Here is a 14,095-nt window from a genome sequence, read left to right on the forward strand (position 1 = left end):
AATTTGTTCTTCATATTTCATCAGATAAAACATCTGAATAGAACAGCAGGATTATCAGTATTATGGTCAAGGGGAGGTAATTCATAATATGTAGAATGTTTGATTGTTGTGGATTCTCCATCATTTAACCCTTCAGATGTTATTTGTATTTCATTAGATAAAAAAAACCTTAAAAAACCCAGCAAGAATATCAGTGTTATGGTCAGGGGGAGGTAATTCATAATTTATTTATTCCCCAGCAAAGAAGTGAGTGAGTTTTACACTGCACTCAGCAATATTCCAGGTATATGGCAGTCCAGGAAAGAAGAAAGTAGGTACAGTCACATGGGTATCCCCTGCTGCGGTATTGATGGAATATTGCTTAAAGCGGTGTTTAAACGATCCTCACTCATTCATATTTCTTGAGACAAATAACCTAAACATAACAGCAGGATAGTCATTGATGTGGTCAAGGGGAGGTAATTCATAACATTATTTGAGGATCCACTGCACTAAATCAGAATCACATTCTCCCTGAGTGAGTACCGTATGTAAACATCTGGAGAGATAGACACATGTGACAGCTGTGATTGGATGAAATAGTTTAAGGTTTTTATGTTTTTTAAAAGCACATCAATCCAGTAATTAAAACTGACCACAATTTCAAGTATTTAGTGCTGTCATTTTTATCACCATGACTTATGCTTGTGTGTGTACAGATATTTTCCAGTAGGTGACATTTGGTGCGGAACTGGGGTTAATGTGTTCAGCTTCCTGTGCTTGGAAAATTAGCAGGATAAGTTAGCCGGAATTTGTGTATTTATTGTAGTTTAAAGGCCAGACTGTACCCATGTGCACATGGAATGGCTGTTGGTAGCCTGGATGATATAAAAAAATAATATAACCTTACTATAGAAGTCTATTGGAAAACATTTTGTGTTGTGTAACCTTTAGGGTTCGAGCACATTTCAGTAATTCATACTGTACAATGCTTTCCTGTGTTTATTTCACCATGGAAACAAGTTAGCATTAATGTAGAGTAGTAGTGTAACGATTCATCGTTAGTATCGATGTGTGCATCGTCAACTAGCGATACGAGTGCATCAATACAAAATACATTCAGGCAATATATTTATATCGCGAGGGTCCATGATACATCGATGTATCGCCACAAGAGACGATATATCATGATACAACTTATGTAATTCACTAAGAAAACTGAAATAAAAATTTGTTTGTGTCTGTTATCTTTGTTACATGAACAGATGAGTTGGTGTATAAATGAAAGAGTGCGAACTCTGTGAACTGTAGACATGGTAGAATACTTGTCTTCAAGTAATTGAAATATGTTTTAGTTGTTTGACAAGTAACACAATGTATTAATAACTAATGAGTGATGACTTCACTTTGTAAAGAAAGAGAACAAAGATAAGATAAGATACAATTTAGAAAGCAGACGTAAGAGTTGTTGATTTAGTTTCAGTGATTCTGAATTCTGATATAAATTACACGGAATTGTTTGTGAAAGCATTGGTGTAGAAATACAACTTCCAAAGGGAAACTTCAGTTTCAGATTTACTTGTATCGGATCAAGGTATACAGAATATGTTTGACTGTACTTTCTTAAGCATTACATACTGAAAGATTTGTTAGATCAACAGCTTTTTAATGTAACACGCGTTCTGCAGTATAACATAAAGTTTCGGTAATTTTATCTATCATATCTGTTCTGTTTTAAGAAATTGTAAAGTATCGGGATATGTATCGTATCGCCACCATTGTATCGTGATGATAATCGTCTCGCGGGTTCCTTGCCAATACTTTCATGATATATCGTCTTTCCTCCTTAAACTGGTATCGAGATATATCGTCTCGCCACTTAGGCCACGATACACAGCTCTAATGTAGAGGCAGATTTAAAGGTAATGAGAGTAAAGATAGGGCTGTTTTGAGTGGAATAAATTGATTTAGTGCCCTGGATACAATTAAAGAAACATGTTAAGACTCTTTCTTATCAGATGAGGAATATATATTCAGGTTATATGATTTGACTAGAATGAAATTTAAGGGGGGATACGGGCGGAAGTCTCTTTCAATGTCTTCACTATGTTTCAAAACAGTGAGTTGTTATTCATATTTCATCAGATAAAACACCTGAATAAAACAGCAGGATTATCAGTATTGTGGTCAAGGGGAGGTAATTCATAATATATTTATTCTCCAGCAAAGAAGTGTGAGTTTTACACAACACTCAGCAATATTCCAGGTATATGGCGGCCCAGCAAAGAAGAAAGTAGGTATAGTCACATGGGCATGAACAGTTGTACAGCTTGTTTCAGATACGAAGTTCAACTTTAATCATATAATTTCCATCTGATTAGGTTACTCATAATATTTAGAATGTTTGATTGTAGTGAATTCTTCGTCTTTCAACCATGCAAATATCATTCCTATTTCAGGGCAGTGGAGTACCATTAAAGTCCGCTCGTCATGCTGAAGACCTGGGTTCGATTCCCCACATGGGTACCATGTGTGATGCCCATTTCTGGTATCCCCTTCTGCGGTATTGATGGAATATTGCTTAAAGCAGTGTTTAATGCATGCTCCCTCATTCATATTTCATGAGACAAATAACCTGAACATATTAGCAGGATGGTGAATGGTGTGGTCAAGGGGAGGTAATCCATAACATTATTTGAACAAGCAATGAATCATATCAGGGTTAATCAAGCAGTGTAAAGACAGCCTGGCATGGACAGGCAAAACAGTGGTCAGTAACATGAACGTGTGACTACTAAGTTTGGCTTGTTGTTAAGAGACAAACACTGGGTCCTGGGGATTTTACCCAAGAAAGGTCCGGGTTAGGATTGATCTTCAGTAACGCAGGCTTGTCGTAAGAGACGAGTAACGGGATCAGGTGGTCAGGCTCGCTGACTTGGTTGACACAGGTCATCGTATCCTAGTTGAGTAGATCGATGCTCATGCTGTTAGTCACTGGATTGTCTTGTCCAGAATCAATTATTTAGAAACCGACGCCATATAGCCATATAGGGTAGTATTGATTTTACTACCTGATTGCACTAGCTGTATGTCATCTAATGAGCAATGTGTATGTATACTGGAACTAGCAACACAGCAAGTTACAACATGATTTTTTTGTTTCATATCTGTATTGTCTGTTAAAAATCTCCTAGAAACATCTACATGTTCACATGATTGACAACTTGGGGTTTGGTTTTGTTGTGTACAACTTACATCACGACTGTGCCTTTGTGGTTAAAGCCCTCACCTGTTTGTCTTCCCTCGTGGGTACAATATGTAGTGTCCCCGTCCAGGGTATTGCTCAAATATTGCTAAAAGTGGTGTAAAACTTGAGTCACTCACTCATGAATATTTAGATGATAATGTACTCTGTATTTTGCTTCTCCAGATTCTGTTTCTGCTGGAACTGTGGGGCGGTGGGATAGCCTAATGGTTAAAGCGTTTTCTTGTCATGCCGAATTCCCAGGTTCGATTCCCCACTTGGGTACAGCGTGTGAAGCCTATTTCTGATGTCCCTGCCGTGATATTGCTGGAATATTGCTGAAAGAGGAATAAAACCATACTCACTCACTCATTTACTCCTGTAACTGTGGGTGTGTTGTGTCTGAGTGGGCTGTAAAGGAAGTGAAGACTATTTTCGGATGAAACTTTGTGTATCAGTGCTGGACTGAACATTACTGTACAGTTCTGTAGTGATTTTTGTGTTTCGGCCAAGCCAAGATAAGACAACAACTGAAACACGTCTGCAGTTTCCTTTCGGGAAACCAAGCTGCACTGACGAGTCCTGGTGGGACGAAACGTATGTCAAACCATTTCAAACCCTAAACTCTAACCCTAACCCTAAGGATCGTAGACTAGCAGCAGTATTGCTATTGCGTGATAATTGCTCCAGCAAGTGGGCTGTGCCCGGTAAGGTGCATTCTCGCCGGTTTTGTTACTTGTTGAGATATTTATCAATACATACAGAGTAAAAGACAAATGGAAGATACCGGTAAATATGTTCTTTATTTTTGTTACACAAAGCCTTACTATATTTAAGACAGGAACTAAACTAACAAGAATGCAGTAGTATTGGATGTAGTCGGAATACTTAAGGTAACCCCAACCCTAAACCCTAACCCTAAACTCTAACCCTAAACTCTAACCTCTAACCCTAAACTATTACCCTAAACCTAACCCTAAACTCTAACCCTAACCCTAACTATATTTAAGACAGGACCTAAACTAACAAGAATGCAGTAGCATTGAAACAGACTGGGCAATGATAATAAATAAAAACAAATGGAAGCTACCAGTAAACATGTTCTATATTTTTGTTATACAGTGTCTTACTATATCTAAGACATGAACTCAACTATACTGCTCAGAACTATGTGACTACACTGTATTTGTAATATATTTAATGCCTGCCATTAGTTGCCATTATTTGCCATCAGCTTGTTGGAAGCCATTAGGATTGGTAGACTGCCATCTCCACAGATCCTGACCTGCAAAAAATCATCACAGCCATCATGTATTAACAGATTTAATATAATCTCATAACCAACAATTCCCAGGATTTCACAGTGGGATAAGGTCCTTTTACCATGACAACCATCATGTATTAACAGATTCAATATCATCTCATAAACAACAGTTCCTAGGATTTCCAATGAGATAAGGTCCTTTTACCATTACAACCATCATGTATTAACAGAGTTACTATTATCTCATATACAACAGTTCCCAGGATTTCCCAATGGGATAAGGTCCTTTACCATTACAACCATCATGTATTAACAGAGTTACTATCATCTGATATACAACAGTTCCTAGGATTTCCCATGGGATAAGGTCCGTTTACTATGACAACCATCATGTATTAACAGAGTTACTATTATCTCATAAACAACAGCTCCTAGGATTTTCCAATGGGATAAGGTCCTTTTACCCTGACAACCATCATGTATTAACAGAGTTACTATCATCTCATAAACAACAGTTCCCAGGATTTCACAGTGGGATAAGGTCATGGTACCATGACAACCATCATGTATTAACAGATTCAGTATCATCTCATAAACAACAATTCCTAGGATTTCCCAATGGGATAAGGTCCTTTTACCCTGACAACCATCATGTATTAACAGAGTTACTATCATCTCATAAACAACAGTTCCCAGGATTTCCTATGAGATAAGGTCCTTTTACCATGACAACCATCATGTATTAACAGAGTTAATATCATCTCATATAAAACAGTACCTACGATTTCCCAATGGGATAAGGTCATTTTACCATGACAACCATCATGTATTAACAGAGTTACTATCATCTCATATACAACAGTTCCCAGGATTTAAAATAGATAAGGTCCTTTTACCATGACAACCATCATGTGTTAACAGATTTACCATCATCACATATCCAAAGGTTATCAGGATTTCCAATGGGATATAATGCTTATACGATTACAACCATCATGTATAAAAAAAATTACTACCATCTTACAAAAACAGTTCCCATCATCTAATCATCTATTATGGAATCACTATCCTCTCACAGTACAGGAACCAGTATGGCAACTCCACATGCATAGTGATCCCAAATATATTCTGATTGTTTTGATATATCTAACGTAATTTGCTTGAATTGATTAGATGAATTTAAACGTCTTTTAAAATATGTTCTCATATTAATCGAGTTTGGAAATGGTCTCGTTTGATAAACCTTCAGACACAGTTGTGTGGGCGTGTCTTAACTCGCGGTATTTTTAGTGAAAAAAACGTCTAATATTTGCGTTATGAACTCATATAAGCAGAATCCTGACAACACGTTTCGATGGCTAAGGAATGCAGGTGATAAAAATAATCACGATGTTTGTAATTTGTATCCATCATTGATGAAACCGGAATCACGTGCGGAATCGCCCACATCTAATTAGACTAACGCTTAGTCTCTGAAAATATATAATTTGATAGTAACAAACAATCCGATTTAAATTAAAAAGGCTCTCGTGTGAGATGGGAGATTCAGAACCTGAGGAAATCTGGACTTGCTTCATTTAGGACTTTAGTATTGCAGGGAGGGCGAGGCAGTAGTGAAAATAATGTGGTTCACGGTCTGTGAGACAGACTACATTGCAGGGAGGGTGAGGCAGTAGGGAAAATAATGTGGTTCACGGTCTGTGAGACAGACTACATTGCAGGGAGGGTGAGGCAGTAGGGAAAATAATGTGGTTCACGGTCTGTGAGACAGACTACATTGCAGGGAGGGTGAGGCAGTAGGGAAAATAATGTGGTTCACGGTCTGTGAGACAGACTACATTGCAGGGAGGGTGAGGCAGTAGGGAAAATAATGTGGTTCACGGTCTGTGAGACAGACTACATTGCAGGGAGGGCGAGGCAGTAGTGAAAATAATGTGGTTCACGGTCTGTGAGACAGACTACAGCAGCCCCTCTCTGTTGTGACATCACACCCATTGGCTTTTGCGATTACTGAAAAAATGTTAGATTTTGCGATCTTAATTTTCGTTTCTCATTCCTCATATTAAACTGAAAATGATAAACGAAACACTCATCGAGTGATAAGTTCCTCATCTTTTGCCAAAGTTTATACATGAAAGTGGTGTAAACTTTGTAGATATTTGCAATCATTTAGAAGGAGGTTGGGTGAAGCGCGTCATGTTTGTTTATCTTGCGTGAAAAGGAATACGACGCGGGATTTGTGTGGTTCAGTGTCAGAAAAATGTACCATAACACTTATAATTGGGAATTTTCATAAATAATTTTTGATATTCTGCTTATTCCGTGACATGACCCGTTGGACTAAACCTAATGGAGTCATTAGAACGTGAGATGTGATGACATCGAACATACGATCATTTTTTCCTACATTATATTTTAGAAATGTTTTTTGAATTGCGGTCGCGCTGTTATTTGCCAAAACAAATATACGAATTTAAACTCAGTTAAAATGATACACGGGAGATGTGATTATTAAGATCGGTTAGCAACATGTACATTATTTATGTTTGCTTTGGCCTTAACTTCCGTATGTTTGACAATATCAGGGTGTGTGATGAGTTTACTGCAGTACATGTACTAGATAAAGTGAGTGAGTGAGTTTAGTTTTACGCCACACTCAGCAATATTCCAGCTATATGGTGGCGGTCTGTAAACATTTATAATCAAATCTGAGCCAGCGAGTCTGACCACCCGATCCCGTTAGTCGCCTCTTACGACAAGCATGGGTAGCTGAAGGTCAATTCTAACCCGGATCTTCACGGGTGAAAAATGGCAGGATATTTCTGGGTAATAACGTGTATTTTTCTATCTATTGCTTAAATTGTTCCTTGCCTAATGATGCGCCAACTGTTTGACCCGCCCTCTTTACTGTTCCTTATTAATTCAGCAGAGTAAAGGTTAATACATTATTCATTTTAGATCATGTTAAATAGAATTAGAGATATCAGAGCACAGATGATTCCAGGGAAAATACATTTGAAAGAATCTTGTTTACAAAAAACATTAAATTTTAGTTTAGGAAAAACATTAAATTCCGATTAATTAAACCAATGTGATCTCTAATGCCCAGGAAATATTATCACTTACATAACATATATTATGATATGTATGTTCTGATCTGCATTGTGAACACTGTCACCAGTGTATGTGCACTGTGGGCCTTGAATGGGGAAAGCGAGGGCTGCGTGTTTTTCTTCTCATTTATTGATGTAAAATACGTAACTGTCACTACAGTTACATCCATGATAGAGCTAGATCCGAGATGACTTCAAGTAAAACTGACAGTCTGCCAAACCACGAGGGCGACGTTCTCTCATGTAGACAACTCGTGTATGTATAGAAAATGTTAACACCTGCTTTGAGAACATGACCGCCTATCGTAGCCCAATGCAGGGTCCTTCACACTTATTTCGAATTGACAGGAATCAAGGAGAATCAGCCAGAAAGAAAATATTTCCAAAATTCAAACCGCATTCGGGAGAGAATGTCAAAATAAACATTTTTTTCAAGCTTTGTAAGAATGCTGTTGGAATACTTAGAACCCGCCTCGAATGATTCTTATTCATTCCAAATGTACTAGAGCACGAATGCACCTCGAAGGAATCGGAATACAGTAGGAACAATTAGAATGCCGTTAGAACACACTAAGAATACTCAAAATGAATTTGACTGCCGTACGAGGCCGGTTCAATTGCTGCGTGAATAGCACTCGAATTTCAGTTGGAACGTACCTCGAATGCTGTTCGAATTTACATAGAATGCATTCAGAACCCTCTTGGAATGACCCCCGAATATGGATCGAATGTTAAAGAATTAAAACAGTATGCAGCTCGAATATTTCAAATGTCCTTCAAATGCGCTTAGAATGTAACACGAATGGTCGAAATTCATCAAGAATGCTGCCGGAATGTTCCACTATGGGGTATAAAAAACTGTTGAATCTGGACTATTCATCAGTCACTGCCCAACTGGACCAGCGGGACCATGTTGCGTTGCTCCAGATTACTGTGCTCCAGCAAGCCCAGATTGAAAGTGATGTGGAGGAGACCAGGAGAAGACCCAGAGGATTCCAGACCAGACCATGGCTGACAGAGGAAAGGAGGTGGTTGTATCGACATAACACAAAACTGCTGGCGAAGGTCAGAGTTGAGGACACGCAGTCATTCTTCAACTACCTTAGGGTGGAGCCTGCAATGTTTGATGAGTTGGTGCAGAAAGTGGGACCAAGAATACACAAGCAGGATACATATATGAGAAAGGCGCTACCTCCAGGCTTGAAGCTGGCCATGACACTGAGGTTCCTGGCTTCAGCATCATGTACAGCTTCCGCGTGGCAAGGAACACAATCAGCCTCACCATTCCAGAAGTATGTAAGGTCATTGTGGAGGAATACAAGGATGAGGTTATCATCTGCCCTACCACTCCAGAAGAATGGGCACCCATTGAATAGGTATTCAGAAACAGGTGAAATATTCCTCATGCCGTAGGAGCTTTAGATGGCAAACATGTGGCCATAAGGAAACCTGCCAAGAGCAGCTCATTGTACCACAACTACAAGGGCTTTTTCTCTGTGGTCCTCATGGCCCTTGTGGATGGAAATATACAAGTTCCTGTGGGGGGACGTTGGTGCTTACGAAAGTATGTCTGATGCTCAGATCTTCAACGAGTGCGAGCTCAAGGATTGCCTTGAAGACGGGAGCATATGGTTTCCTGATCCGCTCCCCTTACCCCAAGATGACGATCGTCTGCCATGCTTTCTTCTGGGAGATGATGCCTTTGGAATAAGGGCCCTCTTGATGAAACCGTACGGTCATATGACTGTACAGAGAGACGAGAGAATCTACAACTGCAGGGTCAGCAGGGGCCGACGGGTAGTAGAAAATGCTTTTTGAATTATGACCTAGAGTTGGCAAATCCTCCTCACCACCACGCTGTCAAGGCCTTCCGTTGTGAAGGACATCATTGAATGCTGTGTCTGCCTGCACATCTTGATGAGGACACGTTATCCTCATTTCCACAGTGGTATGGTGGATGAGAAAGATGAGCAATGTGGTGCCAGGAGGCTGGAGACAACTTGCGCAGCTTGAAGATGTGAATGATATCTGAAGTTTCAGTGACAGGTGGCTACGTTTTTATGCGATTCGGGGGTGTTCCGATGACGTCAGGGCTCATTTGAAGAGCATTCGGGACGTTCTGACTGTATTGTAGGTGTATTCGATGTACATTCGAGCTGTATTCCAAGTGCAATCGAAATATTCCGATACGTTTGAAGAATATTCCACCTAAATTCAACCAGCAATCAAAGTACATTCGAGGCGACATTCTTGCAGGATTTGAAGTGGCTCACCTTTTCGATTCTCCCTCGAATCCTTTCAGAATACTTACAATGCAGTTAGAATGCACTTCAAGTGCTGTTCGATGTTTTTCCACTTCGAATGTACCTCGACAGTTTTGAACATGTTTTGACTTTATCCACAACAATGTCTTGTTTATTGCATAGAAGGGCGTTTCCTTGTTGAACGTTACTATAGTCTGCTACAACCAGGTGATATAACGCAGTGACAATTAAAAATAACCACAACAGGTAATTGATAGCAACTTGCCAAGTATCACATAATTGGGTGAGGACAGGCAGACAACAGTCAATCAGCAGTCAATCTAGATCAACTATGACAAAGTCGAAATCCACTCAATCGTCCAAGCGATAGGACTTTCACAATCAACTATATAGTCATCATCCAATCAGCTTGTTTATCCTTAACGATGTACATCGAAACGTTTCAATATCCCCTAAACAGGAAGTTGTTATCCATAAAGCCACCCGTATGCGAATTTTAAAAGCATCATGTTGGAAATCGCACGTAAAATCTCAAACTTATCCTCATCACCCAGAAGTCTTGTGCTTCGTCATGTATCCCCATACACTTGTTAGTGCGTCCCATAAAAGGCGATGTTCATGATGTTGATCCCTGGATTGTCTTGTCCAGACTCGATTATTTACAGACCGCCGCCATATAGTTGGAATGTTGCTGAGTGCGGCGTAAAACTAACCTCACTCACTCACCATAAAAGGAAAGAAGTGAGATCTTTTTCAGTTTGTGAATGACCAATCTTTGTATCTACATGTATTTGCGGATGTTAAATACATAAAGTTTCACAAGTTGACTGGGGCTAAGTTCTCCTATTTCCATGACATTAGTAAACTGTTATTAGTAAAGATCTAAAATTCATAAAGTTTATCAAGATTTATTGCGTTTCTCTTTGAGTTATATAGAAATACTCAATCTTTTCCTGGAAACTGCCACCTTGATGTATTCTAAATTCTGTGACATTGTATGTATACTCCTGAACCTGCACTTTTGATTTAATTTGTGTTTACATATGTGTGCGGAAAATAAATGTCACGGAGCTTATATCTTTATATAACTGCTATGAATAGAAAACGTTTTTTAAAATATAAATACTATTTAAATAGCTTATTTTGTATGTAGAGCGTGTCTTCCGTCTAAAATGTATTACGACATTAATGTTACATGCTCAGGCAAAACCATATACATGTATCATTACATACCATTTATCTCCCTTTGCCAGTAAGTACAAAGAAAAACAAATGTGTAAAACTCATATTTACAAAATTTTAAATGTCTTGTAAATGTCATATTTACAAAGGTATAAATGTCTTAAAAGTCTCATCTTAACAAGACATTTAAAAGTTTGTAAATCTAGACCTTTTTGTAGTGGGTATGAGAGAATTCATATGAGGGCAACAGACTTAAGTCCAAGACATCTACATAACATAATAGACACATGGTCTGTCTGTATACATCCACTGGGTACTTACACATCTCATCCAGGTTTTTCTGTGCTGTCCACGACAGTTCTGCCTTGGCGAGGGAGGCATCAGCGTAAAATGAGGCAAGGTCTCCAAGACGGCGCTCAACTTTGCTGTATGGAATCTGCACAGTAACAAATCTGGTTCATCAAGATTGCTAGTGCCTGGAGGTCTCGTGTGTTGCTCAAGTGAGTGTAGTGTTTTGTATATTGTATAGAATCGTTTGTATTGTATTGAGAAGTATAGGTTAGTGTACAGGAGTGAGTGAGCTTCACGCCGCACTCAGCAATATGGTCTAGAAGCCAAACCCCCCAAATGGTGAAAATGTGGTGCAGTTTTGGCGACCAAACGGGATGTGATTTTTCACAATCAGGAATGATTTAGCTTTGATTTAAAGCCTGTTGTCATCAGCTACCATGAGTAACTACCGTACAGAGGCCCTTTTAAGGTGCAACATGTCATGTCAGTTTTGGCAATATTTTGACCGATAACTGGGTGGTTTAATTTAATAACTTGGTTTTGGAGTGACCGATTTTCATCAAAATAGTAGTTCTGGAATATTCAGATCATGATTGAAAATTGTGGACAATAATATTACATATATGTTCATCGCAAAAAATATTTTGGTAAGGTCAAAGGTCAATTTAAATACAAAAAGGGCATTTGATGAGAAAATATGAGTTGAACTTTACAAATTAAAGGTAATTGTTTCCAAAATTATGTTTTTCTAATTCAGCTATATCATTTGAAGATCATATATACCTTTGGTTTGCACTGTATGCATGAAAATACCATTACAAGGAAACAAAAGTTGGTACTTTGTATCTAGATCAGCAAAATATTATATAATGTCTGTTCAACAGTAACAGCTCCATGCTTTACATAGTCAACGATACCAAAAATGTCGATGATACTGTCGGACTATCTCTAAAATCAGAAAACATAACAGAAAGCTCTTAAATGTCAAATTCTATTATTCCAGATGTCTTTCTTTGCTCATCAAAGAATGACGAGTCAGCCATGTCATCATAACTCAAGCAACATTTCCTTCATATCAATTCGTTTCTATTGTTCCTAATAGTCATAGTGTATTCCTAGTTGACATGGTAGCCAATGTCAACAATGTCAAGATCACGGGAACATGTTTCAAGTCCACATCCACATGCCGAAGTACACAACAGGTTCAACCTCTTTGACACCTTCCTGTACATTGACTTTTACATGCACAGTTATGAAGTTGAAGAAGGTCCACGGAAACCATTTAGTGTTAACTTATTTGCAACTTTATCAATTTTACAAATTTAAGGTAATTTTACCAAAATTATGTTTTTATAATTCAGCTATATCATTTGAAGATCATGCATATCTTTGGTTGGCACTGCATGCATGAAACTCAACAATTCAACTGATGTCAGAAGGAGATATGTTTTGATAAGTGTCAAAATTATTTTATGTATGTATCACTTCACGCTACAGCTGCAATGACATGCCGTGAAACCCTTACAGTTGATCGATGAAAGTATGACATCCTAATGAAAGGTTTACAAGTGACATTATGGTGTTCAATTGTTTCTGTTTACAATGTGAAATATTACGACTTTGGTTTTATTTATTTATTTTACACCATCAAAAGATATCACACACTGATCAGAAAGGCGTTATGGTATCTTACCACCAAATGCACACACCCGTCATATACCCCTGAAATACACAGTATTCCCAATGCATTCCTTTTGATTGTAATATAGGTGATGTAATTTCCGACTCTTTTCTAAGTTTACTTGGGTTCGAAATATGAATATTTCCTTAGGTGGGAAAACATTTGTAAATTTGCAAGTTTTCAAATGTTTTCATGGCTTAAAACCTTGTGCATCATTCCGGATATCAAGGGTATGTATTTGAACACATTATATATGCTCATGTTACCAGTACTAAAACAAAATGGTCACAGAAAATCTGGGTTCACATTGTGTTATTCACATTGAGGTTTGATAGTTGTTTAGGCTATGCGATATGTTTTTACTCTCTCCTGGTTTATTGGGAGTTCACTGACAACATTACAGTTTGCAACATGTTTCGCATCCATGCATTATACAACGCTGTTCTTGATTCATGATTCATGCATTCAATCAAACAAAACATCTGTAAAAAATACTTGTGATCGAAACCTGCTTAAAGCTGCATTACTCACAGGTACTTTCACACAGTGTTGTTTTACTTTTCAAAGTTCGTTTAGGTAAGCTTGTTTTCAAATGTATTGATTTAGTATTTCAAGCAAGGCTGCAGGTTATCTGGATGTCTGGACGTATCAACGCATTTACGCCTTGAACATATACCTCCCATCTTTCCTCTATCTCCACTACCCCATGGATAATTGAAGAAAATAATCATCCTGATTAATAGATCGCACAAGCAATTGTACATATAATGTACTTGGATTAACCTTTCCATATTCCATACAATATCAAGCAAATATTCATTATTATAAATACACAACGTTTTCTAGGCTACTAAGAAGCAGCCTAGAAACGTTGTGTTGTAAATAATAAAGAAGTTGTAATTCTATACCATACGTTGTTATGTTACCTTCCAACTTCTAAATGCCCATCAAGCATCCACATGTTGATCAGTTTACAGTGCAAACATTATGAAAATTTACCCATGAATAAATATAATCAATTAATCCTGCTTGGGTGGATTTCATCTTGAATAGCCCAAGCCCATACAAATGCAACAA

The 14,095-nt window shown here is 38.2% G+C and overlaps 1 protein-coding gene across 1 annotated transcript in view; it reads right to left on the reverse strand.

Annotated features, from left to right (window-relative positions):
- Positions 1-4,004: 4,004 nt before the first annotated feature.
- Positions 4,005-14,095, reverse strand: part of LOC124254937 (UDP-glucose 4-epimerase-like) — a 30,028-nt gene continuing 19,937 nt past the window's right edge. The window contains exons 8-9 of the mRNA XM_046688779.1: positions 11,368-11,482; positions 4,005-4,508 (exon numbers count right to left, since the gene is read on the reverse strand). Coding sequence (XP_046544735.1) covers positions 4,444-4,508; positions 11,368-11,482 — 180 coding nt within the window. The 3' untranslated portion in view covers positions 4,005-4,443. The remainder of the gene's footprint in view (positions 4,509-11,367; positions 11,483-14,095) is intronic.

Source organism: Haliotis rubra, unplaced genomic scaffold, assembly GCF_003918875.1.
Source record: "Haliotis rubra isolate DU_JTF1 unplaced genomic scaffold, ASM391887v1 Scf587, whole genome shotgun sequence".
NCBI lineage: Eukaryota > Metazoa > Mollusca > Gastropoda > Lepetellida > Haliotidae > Haliotis > Haliotis rubra.